The sequence below is a fragment of the Coffea arabica genome, chromosome 5e, assembly GCF_036785885.1.
Source record: "Coffea arabica cultivar ET-39 chromosome 5e, Coffea Arabica ET-39 HiFi, whole genome shotgun sequence".
NCBI classification, from domain to species: domain Eukaryota; kingdom Viridiplantae; phylum Streptophyta; class Magnoliopsida; order Gentianales; family Rubiaceae; genus Coffea; species Coffea arabica.
Genome location: NC_092318.1, coordinates 6460332 through 6476818, shown reverse-complemented (window position 1 = coordinate 6476818; position 16487 = coordinate 6460332). Strand labels below are relative to the sequence as shown.

At 38.5% G+C, this 16487-nt stretch overlaps 1 protein-coding gene and 2 non-coding genes across 3 annotated transcripts; 1 reads left to right on the top strand and 2 right to left on the bottom strand.

Moving 5' to 3' along the window:
- Positions 1 to 4679: 4679 nt before the first annotated feature.
- LOC113688729 (small nucleolar RNA R71) lies at positions 4680 to 4786 on the bottom strand. The gene has a single exon (XR_003448090.1). It is a non-coding gene; the product is annotated as a small nucleolar RNA R71 (small nucleolar RNA).
- Positions 4787 to 5074: 288 nt separating this feature from the next.
- Positions 5075 to 5181, bottom strand: LOC113688651 (small nucleolar RNA R71). The gene has a single exon (XR_003448019.1). It is a non-coding gene; the product is annotated as a small nucleolar RNA R71 (small nucleolar RNA).
- Positions 5182 to 6277: 1096 nt separating this feature from the next.
- LOC140006867 (uncharacterized) lies at positions 6278 to 15945 on the top strand. The gene is made up of 6 exons (XM_072049536.1): positions 6278 to 6338; positions 6453 to 6553; positions 6800 to 6902; positions 7010 to 7432; positions 7580 to 8781; positions 15685 to 15945. Exons 1-6 carry the CDS (start codon positions 6278 to 6280, stop codon positions 15943 to 15945), a joined length of 2151 nt encoding a protein of 716 aa, XP_071905637.1.
- Positions 15946 to 16487: the final 542 nt, after the last annotated feature.

The following is a 16487-nucleotide window of genomic DNA, read 5'->3' as shown; positions in this document are numbered from 1 at the left end:
CATCAATTTCTCGTTTTGCCTTTCCCTTTCCCTCCATATCAACCTCTTTCAATTTTTCTCTTCTTTCCTCTTGGAATTTTCCAATTTTCTTCTATATCAAGCTGTGAGAGTTTTCCAAATTTCCTTTGACCAATTTCACTTTGAGTCGAGCTGAAACTATTGCAGTCGATGCTTGGGAATTTTATTTGATTTGAGAATTTTCCAGAATCAGGATAAGGACTAAGATTCTTCAGGTTTTTAAGCTCATTTTTTTATTAATATTTTTTTGTTTGTTTTGATTTTTTTTCCAGGAATTTTAGACTGTTTTTTTTATCACATTCTAAATTTGTAAAATAGGAATTTGTTATTTCCTCACAATTCATGATTTTGTTTTTGGATTTTTTAGTTCGATGACCTTGTTTGTTTATTTTCCTGATAAGTTGATGAAATTAGGTTTTTTCAACAACATTGATGCTATGAAATTAGGTCTTCGATGCATGTACAAAAGCTTAGGTTTAGTATAAATTAGGTCTTGGATCATGTGTATGAAATTAGGCTGCCAATGAAATCATCAGCTTGTATTAGTTATTTTTCATTTATTATTTTTTAAAATAGTGAGTGTAGGTTTGTTTGCATAAACTTGATAAGCTACCTTTATTGACTACTCTATAATTTTATGCTTCTAATTTCTGTTGGATGGATATCTTAAAGTCAGATTGATCAATTTGAGTGATTTCTTTAAGTTTAGTTATTAAGAACATTTGAATACTACTTTTTGAACAAGTGTATTTGTGTAATGAATGTTGAACTTATGAGTGCTAGTGAGAGCTCAGGGGGCATCTTACTTCTTTCCTTTAAGGAAATATCAGTACTTTAGAGCGGTGAGAAGCCAGTTCCAGTACTTTAGATCTCTCAAAACCTGGAATTGGCTATTAGAGTATGGAAATTTGACATTTAGGAAAGATATTGTATTAAGTCTTTAGATATTAGATATTGTACATTCAATTGGATTCAGAAATATACTTCATCCATACTTGGGAGCCTCTGGGATTGGCTTTATTTTGATTTCATTGACTTGGTTGCCATATGGCTTGTAAAGGTGCTTTTGACTGAGGGAGGTATGTAGTTTTGCCATTTTAAGGATGGAAGTCTATATTATGAAGCCATTATGTGCATTTTAGTATTCTTGGGATTTGACTAATAATCAAAAGAGATTGACATTTCAAATGATGTTCTGTTTGAAATTCATTTGATTTCATATTCTAATTTCATTATGTATGTTCTTTTGACGTATAGTTGTCGTCCTTTAGGATGGATCTGCTTTGCTTCGTATGCTTTTGTGACTAATATAAAGGGACTATATGTTTGATGGAGCTTGGGTCAATGCATCATTGGGGATATTTCTGCTGAAGGTTTCATTAACTAGTTCATGTACAAGTTACTTGAGCCATAAGTGGGAATGAAAAGGAATTAAGAGACTAAAAGGCTAAATAGTGGCATGGTAGTAGTATTCCCGTTCTCTTAAATTGGACACATGTATCGCAAAAATAGTGTTGTGTAGAGGAAATGTCATTATTTTTCTGATATTCAAGGCCTTTTTACATGATAGTGATACCAGACATGAATTTGTTTTTGGCTGACCACCTTATTACTACTATTGTGATCATTAGTAAGTCATCTAAGAATTCTCAAAGTGTATTGTACGGTGATGGAAACTTCATCTATGTTGATGGCAATCACATCTAATCTTGTTACGAAATATTCAATTTATCAAGCTTTATGCATTCAAGATTGTAATTAGAGCAATGAATCTTGGATGACTGCGATTCAAGAGTTACAGACACATAGATATATCTAAATTGAGTATTATTGGCATGTACAACTAAATGAATTATTACTCTTTATTGATGAGACTTTAGAAAATTGCATGAGTGTCTAAAGATTAAGATATGGATATAACTAAGTTAGGTATAAAGGAAATGTAATAAGATTAGATTTCAGAAAATTGATTTTTTTTTCATAAACGTTAAACATTTTATAGATATTAACACTTGATAATACAAGAGCTAATTACAAAAGGGGTAACTACCCTCATATCTTTTCTGACTAAATCTATTAGCCATGTTGGGAAAGAGTTTTCCCATTCAACATTTCTAATAAACCTGACAGCAAATTGAGCCAGAGAATGGTTACATCCATTTCCAGCTTTGGGAACAAAAGAAAATTTGCAGCAGCCAAAAACCTGTTTTAGGTTATCAATGTCCTCCAGGACTGTTTCTATGCTACTGGCCTGAACATTGCCTGTGTTAATTTGGTCCACAACACTTTTGCAGTCAGATTGGACTTCTATGTTTGTCCATCCTGCATCTGTTGCCATTACCAATGCACTTCTTATAGCTAGTGCTTCCTCTTTGGCTGCTTCTCCTCTCTTGCATTTAGTGATTCCTTTCGCTTTCACAATCCATCCACGCCAGTTCCTATCTATTATCCCTAGCCTTGTTCTTACCATTTTAGCTGATATTGCTGCATCAGTGTTTATTTTGATCACACCTTCCTCAGGTGGTTCCCAACCACATTGCAGCTGTCTGTCCATTTCTGAGGGGGCATTTGTCCCTGCATCTGTTTCAGTCTCAGCTTCATACTCAATCCATTCCTGCTGTGCTTTATCCACAATCAGTTTTGCATTCAATTTCTTACTATGAAATGTCATCTTGTTTCTAGCCTTCCAGATTTGCTATAAGATATTGACCTGATATGACGCATTGAAGACCAATTGAAGACAAAATTGAAGATTGTTTCCTTATCTGATAATGGAAGTACAGTGGAGTAGTAGCAGTAGGACTCTTTCCTTTTATTGGCTCTTGGTAGCCGTATAGGAAGAGGAATTAGGGAGGAAAAATAGCGGTCATTCTTGACATCTTTTCGGCTACCGACTTTTTCATCTTTTGGTGGCTATTGGTTCCATCGAAGATGGGAACCAAGTAGAGACAATTAGTCATTTTTTTGACTTGGTAGTTCTTTTCGTTATTATCATTCTTATTCCATCGTTTCATCCTTCCAATTGAGGACAATGTATGCCGCAACTATTTCTGCAAATTTGCTTGAGATTGTTACCCCGGAGATGAACTAAGGCTATACTTCTAGTCAAGGAACAACGGAAGATTTGGTTCGACTTAAATTGTGAGATCTAACTGATTTTAGTTTTTCTATTATTTCCTGGTATTCGTATATTTTCTGTTTTATTTTCTTATGGTTGTTGTATTATTCAATTGTTCCGGACCTGGATATTAGAATAATTCAATAACCTAGAGCCAATTAGAATAATTAAATCCGTAATTGTTTGATTGTTCTAAATTAGTGGCAACTGGCATTATCGGGGTTATGTCAGGAAAATATATGGGCTAATTTGTAAACAACCCTCATAGCATGTTGTTTTGTTAGAACAGATTTTCTCTAAATCTTAAAGCAATTGTAAAATTTAATTCTACGATCGTACCTAGGATTATTTTGCAATTAGGGCAATAGCTAACGGTTGTACCTTAGCTATCAATAATTACGGAGAAATTGATTGTCGTCGCTCGTTTGACAATTATAATTTGTTTATCAGTTTATATGTGGAGTCATTCTTGCATCGATGATCAATTAGGTGAACCATTTTCGATGTTACTTTTTGACTAGAGCTTGTCCAATACTATTTGAAATTTTGCAGTTTGTGATTTAATTTTTGTTTAATTGTAATATTCGATTAGCATAGCTTATTGTTAATTCCACTAAAATTCCCCCATAACTTGGAACTTTAGTAGAAACGAATTACTCCCAATCCCTGTGGATTCGATCCTACTTGCCCTATATACAAATTAACAAGTTCTCGTGAATAAATTTTGGTATATCGGATTTAGCAAACTCTTCGGAACCAGGGTGAATCTAGTAACCCATTGTGTATCCAGAGTCTCTGCTCCAGTACTGGAATTGACTCGAAACTACTTTTGTTGGCAACTAAAATTATCATTATTATTATTGTGCAGGATCGATAATCTGTCAATTTTTTGCGCCATTGCCGGGGACTAGTGTTAGTTAATTTGTTTCTTTTTAAGTTTATTTTTGTTTTAATTTTCTTGTATTTTTTTAGTCTATGCCTCGTTTTTCTCGTACAGGCAAATTAATTTTTGATCGCGAAGTAGAGAAGACTGCACGTAGAATAAAGAAAGAGACCAGACAGCTAAGAGAGGAGCAATCTAGTGCTGCATCTCAGAGACTTGAGCCAAAAGTTGAATCAATAAGTTCGCTTGGTGATACTTTGAGTGACTTGGATCGAGAAGAAGCTAATATGGTTAATGCACGAATATTAAGAGAGTTGACTGCTCCTAATTTAAATCAGCAGCCCTTATGCATTACTTTTCTGAATTTAAATGACAACACCCCGTTTGAGTTAAAATCTGATCTAATTCATCTTTTACCATCTTTTCAGGATTTACCAAGTGAGGAGCTTAATAAGCACTTGCAAGAATTTGATGTTGTTTGTAACAGTATGAAACCCCCAAGAATTACCGAAGAACAGATAAAAATGAGGGCATTCCCCCTTTACTCTCAAGAACTCAGCAAAAGACTGGCTGTACTACCTACTTCCAGGTAGTATCACTACTTGGGAGCAGTTGACGAAAAAATTCTTGAAAAAATATTTTTCTGCTTCCCGAGCTGCGAGTCTGAGAAAGGAGATATGCGGTTTCAAGCAACACCCAGGAGAGTTGCTCTATGACTACTGGGAAAGATTCAAGAAATTATGCATCAAGTGTCCTTAACACCAAATAAGCGAGCAGTTGCTCATCCAGTATTTTTACGAGGGACTACTTTTTAGAGATAGGAGTACTATTGATGCTGCAAGTGGAGGGGCATTAGTGAACAAAACTCCTTGAGAAGCGTAGGAGTTGATTGAAGGAATGGTCGAGAACTCACAACAATTCAGTATAAGAGAGGATGTCCCGATACGCAGAGTGAATGAAGTAGAGACATCCGCTATCCAATAACAGTTGACTGAGTTAACATCCTTTGTTAGGCAATTGGCTGTGAGAAATGCACCACAAGCCAACGAGCTGCGAGTCTGAGAAAGGAGATATGCGGTTTCAAGCAACACCCAGGAGAGTTGCTCTATGACTACTGGGAAAGATTCAAGAAACTATGCATCAAGTGTCCTTAACACCAAATAAGCGAGCAGTTGCTCATCCAGTATTTTTACGAGGGACTACTTTTCAGAGATAGGAGTACTATTGATGCTGCAAGTGGAGGGGCATTAGTGAACAAAACTCCTTGAGAAGCGTAGGAGTTGATTGAAGGAATGGTCGAGAACTCACAATAATTCAGTATAAGAGAGGATGTCCCGATACGCAGAATGAATGAAGTAGAGACATCCGCTATCCAATAATAGTTGACTGAGTTAACATCCTTTGTTAGGCAATTGGCTGTGAGAAATGCACCACAAGCCAATGTGTGTAGGATTTGTATTGCCATGGGTCATTCTACAAAGATTTGCCCAATGATTCAAGAACAGAGTGCGGAGCAAGTAAACATGGTTGGTCATGCGTCCACATCAAAAAAGTCATATGACCCGTATTCGAACTTGTATAATCCAGGTTGGAGAGATCACCCTAACTTTAGTTATGAAGAAAATAGGCAATCAAATTTTGCACCGAATAGACAGCAAGGGTATCAATAGCAATACCAACTTCGGCAGCCACCACCTCCTCCAAACTCATTTCCGTCTTTAGAAGAAATGATGAAACAATTAATTGCTAGTCAACAAAAGATGGAATATAACTTACAAAATCAAATGGGTCAGATGCAAGCAATGCAAAGTCATATGAATCATATGGTAATAGCAATCAATCGCCTGGAATCCCATGTTCACGAAAAATTGCCGTCTCAACCTGAACTGAACTCGAAAAATGTAAATGCAATGACCCTAAGGAGCGGGAAGGAAATTCAAGGATCCGAACTCTTGATTCCAAAGGACAAGGATGAAGAAAAGATCGAGAAAGAGCTTGAAGAGGACGACAGAAACAGCAAAGATCCAGTAGTACTCTCTGACCCAATCATTGAAGTTAAAACTAATTCACCTCCATTTCCTAACAGGTTGGAGAAATCGAAGAAGTAGGACAAGGAGAAAGAGATCTTTGAGGTATTCTGCAAGGTAGATATCAACATTCCCCTGCTAGATGTAATCAAACAAGTGCCAAACTAAGCAAAATTTTTGAAGGATTTGTGCGTCAACTGAAGAAGGGTAAGGGGAGATGAAAGAGTTATTATGGGGGAAAATGTGTCAGCGGTTCTACAGAGAAAACTCCCACCAAAGTGCGGGAATCCACGTATGTTTACGATCCCTTGTAGGATAGGTAATGTTTTGATTAGAAATGCCATGCTAGACTTAGGAGTATCGATCAATGTAATGCCTAAATCTATCTATACTTCTCTGAACCTAGGTCCGTTAAAAGAAACTGGAATAATAATTCAATTAGCTGACCGAACAAATGCATACCCTGATGGGTTGGTCGAACATGTGTTGGTTAAAATTAATGAACTGGTATTCCCAACTGATTTTTATATACTTGACATGGATGATGATCATTTCCCCGACCCCTAGCCTTTGCTGTTAGGTAAACCCTTTTTTAGCATAGCCCAGACTAAAATTGATGTCAATAAGGGAATCTTGTCTATGAAATTCGATGGAAAAATTGTTCATTTCAATATTTTCGAAACTATGAAATACCCCTCGAACTCTAACTTTAGTTTTATTTTTTCTGTGAGTGCTATTGACCCTGTGGTACAGGAAGTGTTTAAAATTGTTGGCAAGGATGAGTTGGAAGTTGTTTTAACCAAGCACCTTGAGTTGGAAACAACTTCGGAGGTAGAGTTGACTGAAAAGTTGAAGTGTACGATTAGGGCGTTACAATCGCTGCCAATCACGATGACAAAGTTTGAGCTCGCACCTATTTTTATACCCGCACATCACCAAAGGATACTATTGTCTGTGGTGCAGGTACCTGTGTTAGAATTGAAATCTCTACCGAAATACTTGAAATATGCATATTTGGGCGAGAAGGAAAGACTCCCGGTGATTATCTCAGCGAAACTGTCGGAAATTCAAGGGACAAGTTAATTCTAATTCTTAGAGAGCATAAGGAGGCGATAGGATGGACCATCGCCGATATTAAGGAAATCAGCCCCTCTATCTGTATACACCGAATAAAACTTGAAGAAAATGCCAAACCTGTACGGCAAACTCAAAGGAGATTTAATCCCCTTATGATAGAAATGGTGAAGAAAAAGATATTGAAATTATTAGATGTGGGGATTACTTACACAATATCAGACAATCCCTGTGTGAGCTCAATACAAGTAGTTTCAAAGAAATCAGGAGTGACAGTGGAGGCCAACCAGAAGGGTGAACTCGTGCTCGTACGTAAATCCACCGGGTAGCGACAGTGTGTCAACTATCGAAAATTAAATGCTATCACGAAAAAGGACTATTTTTCCTTCCTTTTATTGACCAAATGATTGAGCAACTAGGTTGTCGAACTTACTATTGTTTTTTTGAATGAATTTTCAGGGTATTTTCAAATTGCAATCGTATCGGTGGATCAGGAGAATACCACCTTCACGTGCTCGTTTGGAACCTTTGCATATAGACGGATGGCATTCGGGTTGTGTAACGCTCCTGCGACATTCCAGAGAAGTATGGTGAGTATTTTTTCAGAATATGTTGAGAAAATTATTGAGGTTTTCATGGATGACATTAGTGTATATGGTCATAGTTTCGATAATTGTCTAAATAATTTGAAATTGATCTTGTTGAGATGTATAGAAACTAATCTCGTGGTTAACTGGGAAAAATGTCATTTTATGGTTGAGCATGGGATAGTTCTAGGTCATGTATTGTCCTCTAAGGGTATTGAAGTTGATCAAGCTAAAATAGACATTATATCTGTTTTACCTTACCCCGCGGGTGTGCGAGAAGTGCGCTATTTTTTTGGACATGCAGGTTTTTACCGAAGATTCATCAAGGATTTCTTGAAAGTTGGGGCTCCTCTATTCAAACTCTTGCAAAATGATACGGCCTTCGAGTTCGACGCCAGGTGTGAGAGAGCATTCAACAAGTTGAAGGAGCTGCTATTGACATCGCCGCCGATCATCCAACCTCTTGACTGGAATCTCCCATTTGAGATCATGTGCGATGACAATGACCATGCAGTAAGAGTTGTGTTAGGGCAAAGAGTAGGAAAAATAGATTACACAATCTACTATGTATCTCGAGTCTTGAATGGAGCTCAACTGAATCATTCAACTACTGAAAAGGAGCTTCTAGCAGTTATCGTTGCTCTAGAAAAATTCAGGCCATATTTATTAGGTATTAAAGTTATTGTATTTTCTAATCATGCAGCGTTGAGGTACCTGATGATCAAGAAAGATACGAAATCGAGGTTCATAAGGTGGATTTTGCTCCTGCAAGAATTCGACCTAGAAATAAGGGATAAAAGAGACTCGGAGAATTTGGTAACTGACCATTTAAGTTGCATACCAGTTGGAGAGGAAAACGTGCCATTGAAGGATACCTTTCTTGATGAACAACTGTTCTCTCTAAATTCTAAAGTGCCTTGGTATGTTGATTTAGTTAACTACATAGTAACTGGTAATTTACCTGCAGGTTGGTCTAAAACGAAGAGGGACAAGTTGAAGAACGATGCCAAATACTTCATATGGGATGATCCTTACTTGTGGAAGAGGTGCACTGACCAAGTAATGAGAAGATGCGTAAGTGAAGCTGAATTTCAGTCAATTTTAATTTTTTGTCATACTTTTACCTGTGGAGGTCATTTTGGACCGAAGCGAACTACACATAAGGTACTGGAGGGTGGGTTTTACTGGCTTTCATTGTTTAAAGATGCATATTTATTTTGTAAATCCTGTGATCGATGTCAAAGGATAGGTAATATAGGCCATAGAGACCATATGCCCTAAGTTCCGATAATTTTTGTAGAAATTTTTTATGTTTGGGGTATAGATTTTATGGGGCCTTTTTCTATATCGTTTGGTTTTGTATATATATTATTGGCAGTTGATTATGTTTCCAAATGGGTGGAGGTTAAATCCACCCGAACTAATGATTCGAAAGTGGTTGCAGATTTTATTAAATCCAATATTTTTGTGCGTTTTGGAATGCCAAGAGCCATTGTTAGTGATAGGAGGATGCACTTCTGCAATAAGATCATAGCTGCGCTATTTCGAAGGTATGGTATACTCTACAAGGTCTCAACATCGTATCACCCTCAAACCAATGGTCAAGCGGAGGTCTCGAATATAGAGATTAAGTTGATACTAGATAAAATGGTTCGCCCCGATAGAAAGGATTGAAGTCAAAGGTTGAAAGATGCACTTTAATCCTATCGGACGGCGTATAAGACCTCTATAGGGATGTCACCCTATAAATTGGTATTCGGGAAGCCGTGCCACCTTCCAGTAGAGTTCGAGCACAAGGCCTTTTGGGCAATTAAACAGTGTAATATGAATTTAGAGAAGACCGGTGCCTATCGAAAGTTGGACCTGCAAGAATTGGAGGAGATCCGGAACGAAGCATATGAGAACGTAGTAATTTACAAGGAGAGGAGTAAAACATTCCATGAGCACCAAATATATAGAACGACCTTTGAAGTGGATCAGAAGGTTCTCCTACACCAATTCAAGCTTAAACAGTTTCCAGGTAAACTGCGTTCCTGATGGATTGGTTCTTTTATTGTTACTTATGTCTTTCACTATGGTGCAGTAGAAATCCAGAATACTAAGACGGCCAAAAAGTTTGTGCGAATGAACATCGTCTCAAACACTATTACGAGGGCTTTCCAGATGGAGAAATAGAGATGATACATTTGGACATCTCAAATTGCTCCAATTGATGACACCTAACCATGTCTAGCAAAAGACGTTAAAGAAAGGCGCTTATTGAGAGGCAACCCAATTTCTTTCAGTTGTTTGTTCAGTTTTATTTGATAGTTTCAATACGTTTTCTCAGAGTTTTTCCAGATTTGTGATTTAATTTTTCATTTTTAATGATTAGTAGGTGTCCCCCTGACATGACTTGGGCGCATGGTAACATGCAATTCCCAGGTGCTTCATTGGAAGGGGTTCCACCCTCATGACGTGCCTGCATTGTGAGAACCCGTAAAATTTTCTTAGTTTATATTATTTTATTTTCTTTTATTTCACATGCATTTTCTTTACTTTACTTTGCTATATTAATTTTTCAAAGATTTTTATAAGTAAGTATAGTTTTTAAATCATTTTCCTAGTATAGGATAGTTCATGTTAAATTTGAAGTGTATTATGGGCGTGGGACCCGCTAGTGCGATAAATTTTTGACGGTTAGTTGATGATTTGTATAAAGGGCTATTATTTTACAAGGTGTTAGTAGATAATTAGAGGTTAGCTAGATAGATTAACCATTGGGAGAAAGAAGATAAGCTTAAAACATTCAATGTGCCAAGTGTCGCGACCTGATTGGAAGTTGGACTTTGATCAACCTTTCTTACCTTTTTTAAAATCAATTTTGACCAACATTTCTCTTCATTTTGAGCTTGCTTTGGCTGAAACTTTGAGGGAGAGAAAGGGAGAGAAACCATCATCTTCTACTTCAAATTCTTGTCCAAATCTTGAGTTCCAACCGATCAAATCGTAAATTACTCCATAAAAATGCTAGTTAAGGTAGTTTCCAAGGTGTTTGTGGAGCTAATTTGGGAGGAAGAATCCTAAGCTACCATTTTCTTGGGGTTCCAAGGTAATTTGCTAAGAAAATTCCCCTTTGCTTCTAATAGTTGCCAATTAGTGGTTTAAAGTTGTAGTTTTGGTAGTTTTATGAGCATATTTCATAGTTTGAAGTAGTATTATGGAAATTTCAGTTTTTATAGTTATTTTTCTGCCCTCATGTGATGAGTAATGGTTGGCCATGGAATGATAGCTTTATATTGGGTGAAATGAAGTTTTGGTATACTAGTTTTGGTTGCCTAAAGAAATTTCAGCTAGGGTGCATAAATTTTAGTTTTAGGGTTTCCAATCTGTCCTGTTTTTGTACTATATGTTCGTCCATGTTATAGGCCGAATCAGGCTTAGGTCAAAACATGAAAGTTGTATTAAATGGTGTTAACTAGCTGTCTACAAAATTTCAACTCAATTGGAGCACTGTATACTGTGAAATGATTGAAATACCCTTGACTGCCCACAAGCCTTGTTTCACGGACAGTTTTTTGTTTTCTTTGAGATTTCAATTTTTGACCATGAAAATGCATGATTTGACTTTGAAGGTCTTCATAAGAAATGTAGGTATATGTCTTGGCTTCAAAACGCCATAAGATTCGTCTCAATCGGACAAGTGTAGTTTTAGTTGTGGTTATCATGCCAAAAGGTGCATGGAACTTGATGATTATAGAATTTCCTTTACTTGACATGATATTCGTAACCTAAGGAGGTATGTTTTATAGCCCATGATTTGTATGCGGAATTGTGGTTGATTTGAGATGAGTTGGTATTGGTTGTAGGATGGAAAAGTAAGGAAATTTAGGGGTTATGTTGTCCAAAATTTTGAGGTTACTTGGTTCCTTCAAGTTTGAGTTGATTCTTGGTAGATGAAGGGCTTTTGGGTCGTTCAAGCTCTTGGTCCTCCCGTCACCTTTTCGTTCCCAAAAATCACACTTTTACACCCTTGCATTCGTAGTTCATTTGGATAGACATACGACTCGTAGTTGAGTTCCATTTGTAAATGTCGTCCCCATAGGAACCATAATCGTTTTACTTTGATCGTTTATAGGACGTGCCGGTGATCCAGGAAGTACTTCGAGAGGAAATATTTGAATTTGTTTTACTTGAACTGGTGAGTGTACCACTCCCCTCATTTGTTACTTAACTTGGTTTTTGTTTATGCAATCTGTGATTTGAATAACTATACTATCTGTTTATTCTATTTGAGACAAGGGTGTACTTTATCACACTCGTTCTCTTGTCTGTATGCCAATTTACTGTGAAAATTTGGATCTGCTATCTGTGCTTAATCTGCTGTCATTTGGACGTTGCATCCAACGACCTTTCTGTTACCTCTGAGCTCAAACCTGTGGCTAGTTACCCGAGTCGAGCCGGCAAGGGTCTTGTCGATTAGATAACGAACCACGGTAGTCTGTTTCTAGAAAATCTTTGGGTATTAGAGATTCTGGATTTTCGGTATACTCGAGTATTACCACTTCTGTTTCTGTTGAGGTGGTTGGGCCCAGTAAGGGGTATGCTTGGTGGACGGAATTTGGTGTAAAATGGGGTCTACGGACATGGTTGTTCTTTATATGTTGACGGAGAGTCAACGGGTTTGGATCAAGTACTGCAATGGGAAAGTTGGGCTCCTGAAAGCCATCTGTATCCTTTCTATCTAGTTGTTTGCTCATTTCCTTATTTGATATGCATATGTGACTAATTGAACATGAAACTCCATGATTCTTGACTGCTATTATTTTGGTACCTTATTGAGCGTAATCTCACCCCCTTTCCCGTTATCTTTGTTTTCCTTTCAGGGGACAAACTTTGAACTCATGGTTTTGGAAAAAAGGGTTGAGCTAGTATATATGTTATTTTGTTAAGCTCTTTTGCAACCGAAACCCTAATTGTATTTTGAACAGTATGGATACTATAGCCTATATTTTAGTTAATTTGTTCAAGACCCCGATGTAAATATATGCATGAGTGTGTAACCTTGTCTATTACGTGTATTCATTTGAGATGTTATGATTCTATGGCTTTGGTGAACGATTCACGTAACTGTTGGACGATCGGGTGAGCGCGGCATTTAAATAGGAAAGAAAAAATTTTGGCTGGAAAATTCTTCAGAGAATCCGGCCGCATGGCCAAATTGTTGGCCGGATTGATAGAGAAAGTTGAAAAAAATTTGGTTCAGCCACTACCTCGAATCCGGCCGGATTGTGACGTGGCCCTTTTCATTTCATTTTCGTTTTCGTTTCTCATTTCATTGAAGTGTTTAATCAAAGTCCAGTACTACCGTATGGTTTGATAAGTTCTATTTTGGACTTGGTGGTTTCCAATTGTTTATTTTCTTTGGGTTCTATCGCGCGTACTATAGTGTTTGTACGATTCGACTCCACAGTCCTGGCGAGAGTTGGGCAGACGGTCCGCTGAACCCTTTGGTTCGCCTTAGGGAGAGGTGGGGTCGTCACATGCGTCAACCAGGCGCGTGGTAACTTTTAATTCAACGACTCTTCATCAGAAGGGTTCTTGCCATAATGACGCTCCCGTGCCACCCGAGCGCATGATAATGAACAATTCTCAAAGTCTTCACCAGAAGGGTTCTCGCCCTCATGACGCGTCCGCGTCAACAGGGCGCGTGATAATGAGCGATTCAACTAGTCATCATCAGAAGGGTTTCCACTCTTATGACGTGCCCGAGTCAACAAGGCGTGCGATAACTTTCAAATCTTAACTCCTTCGTCAGAAGGCTTCTTGCCTTCTTGACGTGCCCATATCATGTTCGGGGGGAAATGTATATATTTAAATAATTTTAAAAAAAATTTAAATTTTCGTTTAATCTCAAAATTGAATTTCAAACTTCAATTTTAATAATAATAATAATAATAATAAAAATTTCTGATTAATTTAGGTTTCAAGTTTCAAAACTTCATTTTGAATTTTAAACCAATTCAAAAAAAATAAAAAAAGGGGAGAACCGCAACCTATTTTCTTTTTCTTCTTCATTCTCTTTCTTTCTTTCTTTCATTCTTTTTCTTTCCTTCTTTTTTCTTTCCTTCTTCTCTCTTGTTTCCTTTTTTCCCCTTCAGTGGCAACCTCAAGTCCACCGCCTCTGCTTCCACCATCGCCGCCAGCCCACGATCGTCCGCCAGCCACCACCGACGCGCGCCACCATCCTCTCCCTCGTCGCGCGCCGTCGCCTCTTTTTCTCTCATCCTTGCGCGTCTCTCTCTGTCTCGGCCAACGCATGCACCGCTGCTCTCCCCACCGCAGCACCGCCCTCTGCTGCGTGTCTCTCTCGTCACGTGAGCCACCCGCCGCAACAACGCGCTGCCTAACTTTCTCTCCTCCTCTCGCTTGATGTCCGACGCCGTCTCTCGGATTTTCCGTCGCAGAGCCGCCACTCCCATCATCGCGCTCCACCTACTGCCGCCAACCACCGCAGCTGTGTGCCACCTTCAACTTGCTTTCCCCGCCTGTCTTGCGCACCGTCACTGCCGCTGTCACTATCGCCGCGGCGTCTCTCCGACAACCCACTACTCCCCTCGTCGCACATCACTTCGTGTAGTCGTCAGTGTAGAGGTATCCTTCAATTCTTCCCCTTGCACTGATTGTTTGGAGCATCAATTGCTGAGATTAATTTTTGAAAGCAATTGAGGATCCTGTGGCTACATTACTAGTTGGCTAAATTGAGTTGCATTGTTTGGGGATTCCCTGATATTGTGGTTGCATTTAATTGTTCAATTGAGGGACAACAGTGCCTATTGGGTTGAATGCGACATTGTTAGTTGCTTTCATTGAATTCAAGTGAATTTTTTGGGAGTACTCTACCTGTTGATTTCAATTGCTAATTTCATTGGAGCATTTATTGAGATTTTAGGCTGCATAGATTTTGCATTTGACTGACAAATTGGGAGACACTAGTGACCATTGATTTGCTTGTTGACTTCACTGGAGGCTATTGATTTGCTATTGATTTGCTATTGATTTGCATTAGCTGGTTTCTATATTTGTTAGATATTTTGTCTCTTGTTGACTAGGTTGACTGCTAGAGACAATGGCGAGGCCAAAGTCCACTTCTAAGTCTAGAGCCTCTCAACCTCAGCCTATTCCATCCCAATCCACCATTCCTATGAATGAACCTACCCACCAACCTTCTTCCTCAGGTGTACGAACACGTTTAGGTAGGGGTAGGGGTGTTCATATGGCTACACCCTCACTTTGGGGGCATTTAAACTTCACTAGGATTGCCGATCAGTAGCGATATGCTAAGTGTTATGAGCCGCATATCATTCCCTGCAAATGTTGTGACAAAATTACTATGATGGCACTGGGTATAAGGGAAGAGCTTGAGCGGATGTTTACCGCCATTGGTTGGAGACCTTATCTTGATATCTTTTGTCCCGCTTTTGTCAAACTAGTTCGCGAGTTTTACTCCACTTTTGAGTTCGATTTACCTACGGGGTATACTGTAGATACCCCAAACGTGATTCACTTCTGTTTTATGGGTCAAAAGTTCAATTTCTCAATCACTCAATTTAATTTGGCTTTTGGATTCATTACTCGGGAGTATGCTGAGACTAGAGAGTACTTGTGATTACATAGAGCCATTTTTCTCTCACTACCCCGATATTTGGAAGGATATGTTTGTTGACGGGGACCGTTATGACCTCTCTTGATCCAGGAGTTCTTACATTAAGGATCCAAGTGCCCGTTTTATTCAGCAATTCTTGGCTTATAGTTACTCGGGTCGCAAGGATAGCTCGGGTATACTTTCTTGACCTGAGTTCTTCTTCATCTAATGTATGAAGAATAATATCAAGGTGAATTTGGGGCATTAGTTGGCATCACAATTCAAGACCGTTTTTAGCCAAAAAGAACAAACCCCTGATACTCGGGTCGTATATCACACACCTGGCAATCCAGCTGGGGGTTCTTAATCTGCAAGACCATGATCTCCATTTGGCTTTTGACATGGAGTTTGTGGATGAGAACTGTCTTGAGAAAATGGGAGTTATAGAGCGAGACAATGATACGATTCGGTTTATACTCCCAGGACCTATTCGGGCACCAAGTCGACGCCTTTTTACACGAGCAGGGTCCTTTTCAACTCTTGGATCGGCCAATGACACTGTCGGACCCTCTTCTTCTGTGCCTCCTCCGCCGATGGCCTCTAATGTTGAGTAGTGCCACTTACAAGCACAGATTCACCACGTAGATGAGCGAGTGATGAACATCGCCAATCAAGTGGTTCAGATGTCTCAGAACCTAGCCACCTACTTCCATCATATCAGCTTCACTCCACCCTTCGAACCTATCCCTTAGCCACTCTAGAGGGAAGTTTCATTGTCCTATTTGCTCTTTTTGCTATATTACCTCCATTGAGAACAATGTCAGATTTAGATATGGGGGGAGAGCTGTGGTGCAACTAGTATTTTTAGTTGTTAGTTTTTAGACGTTTTTCCTTTATTTCTTGTTATTTGTTCTATTCTTCTTTTATTTTATTTTTTTCATTTTTATTAGTGATCAGCACTTCTGTGACTACCAAGGATTGAAGATGGTTGTTGACTCTAATTCTACTATTATCAAGTTTTAGTAATAAAAGTGTATCAAGTTAATTCGGTTAAGTCCAAAAGTATCTCTTTGGTGAATATCAATGATTTTGTGCCTCTTATAATTTTTAGTTAACTTTTCTAGACATAGGAAATAACTGGATGGCATTTTTATGT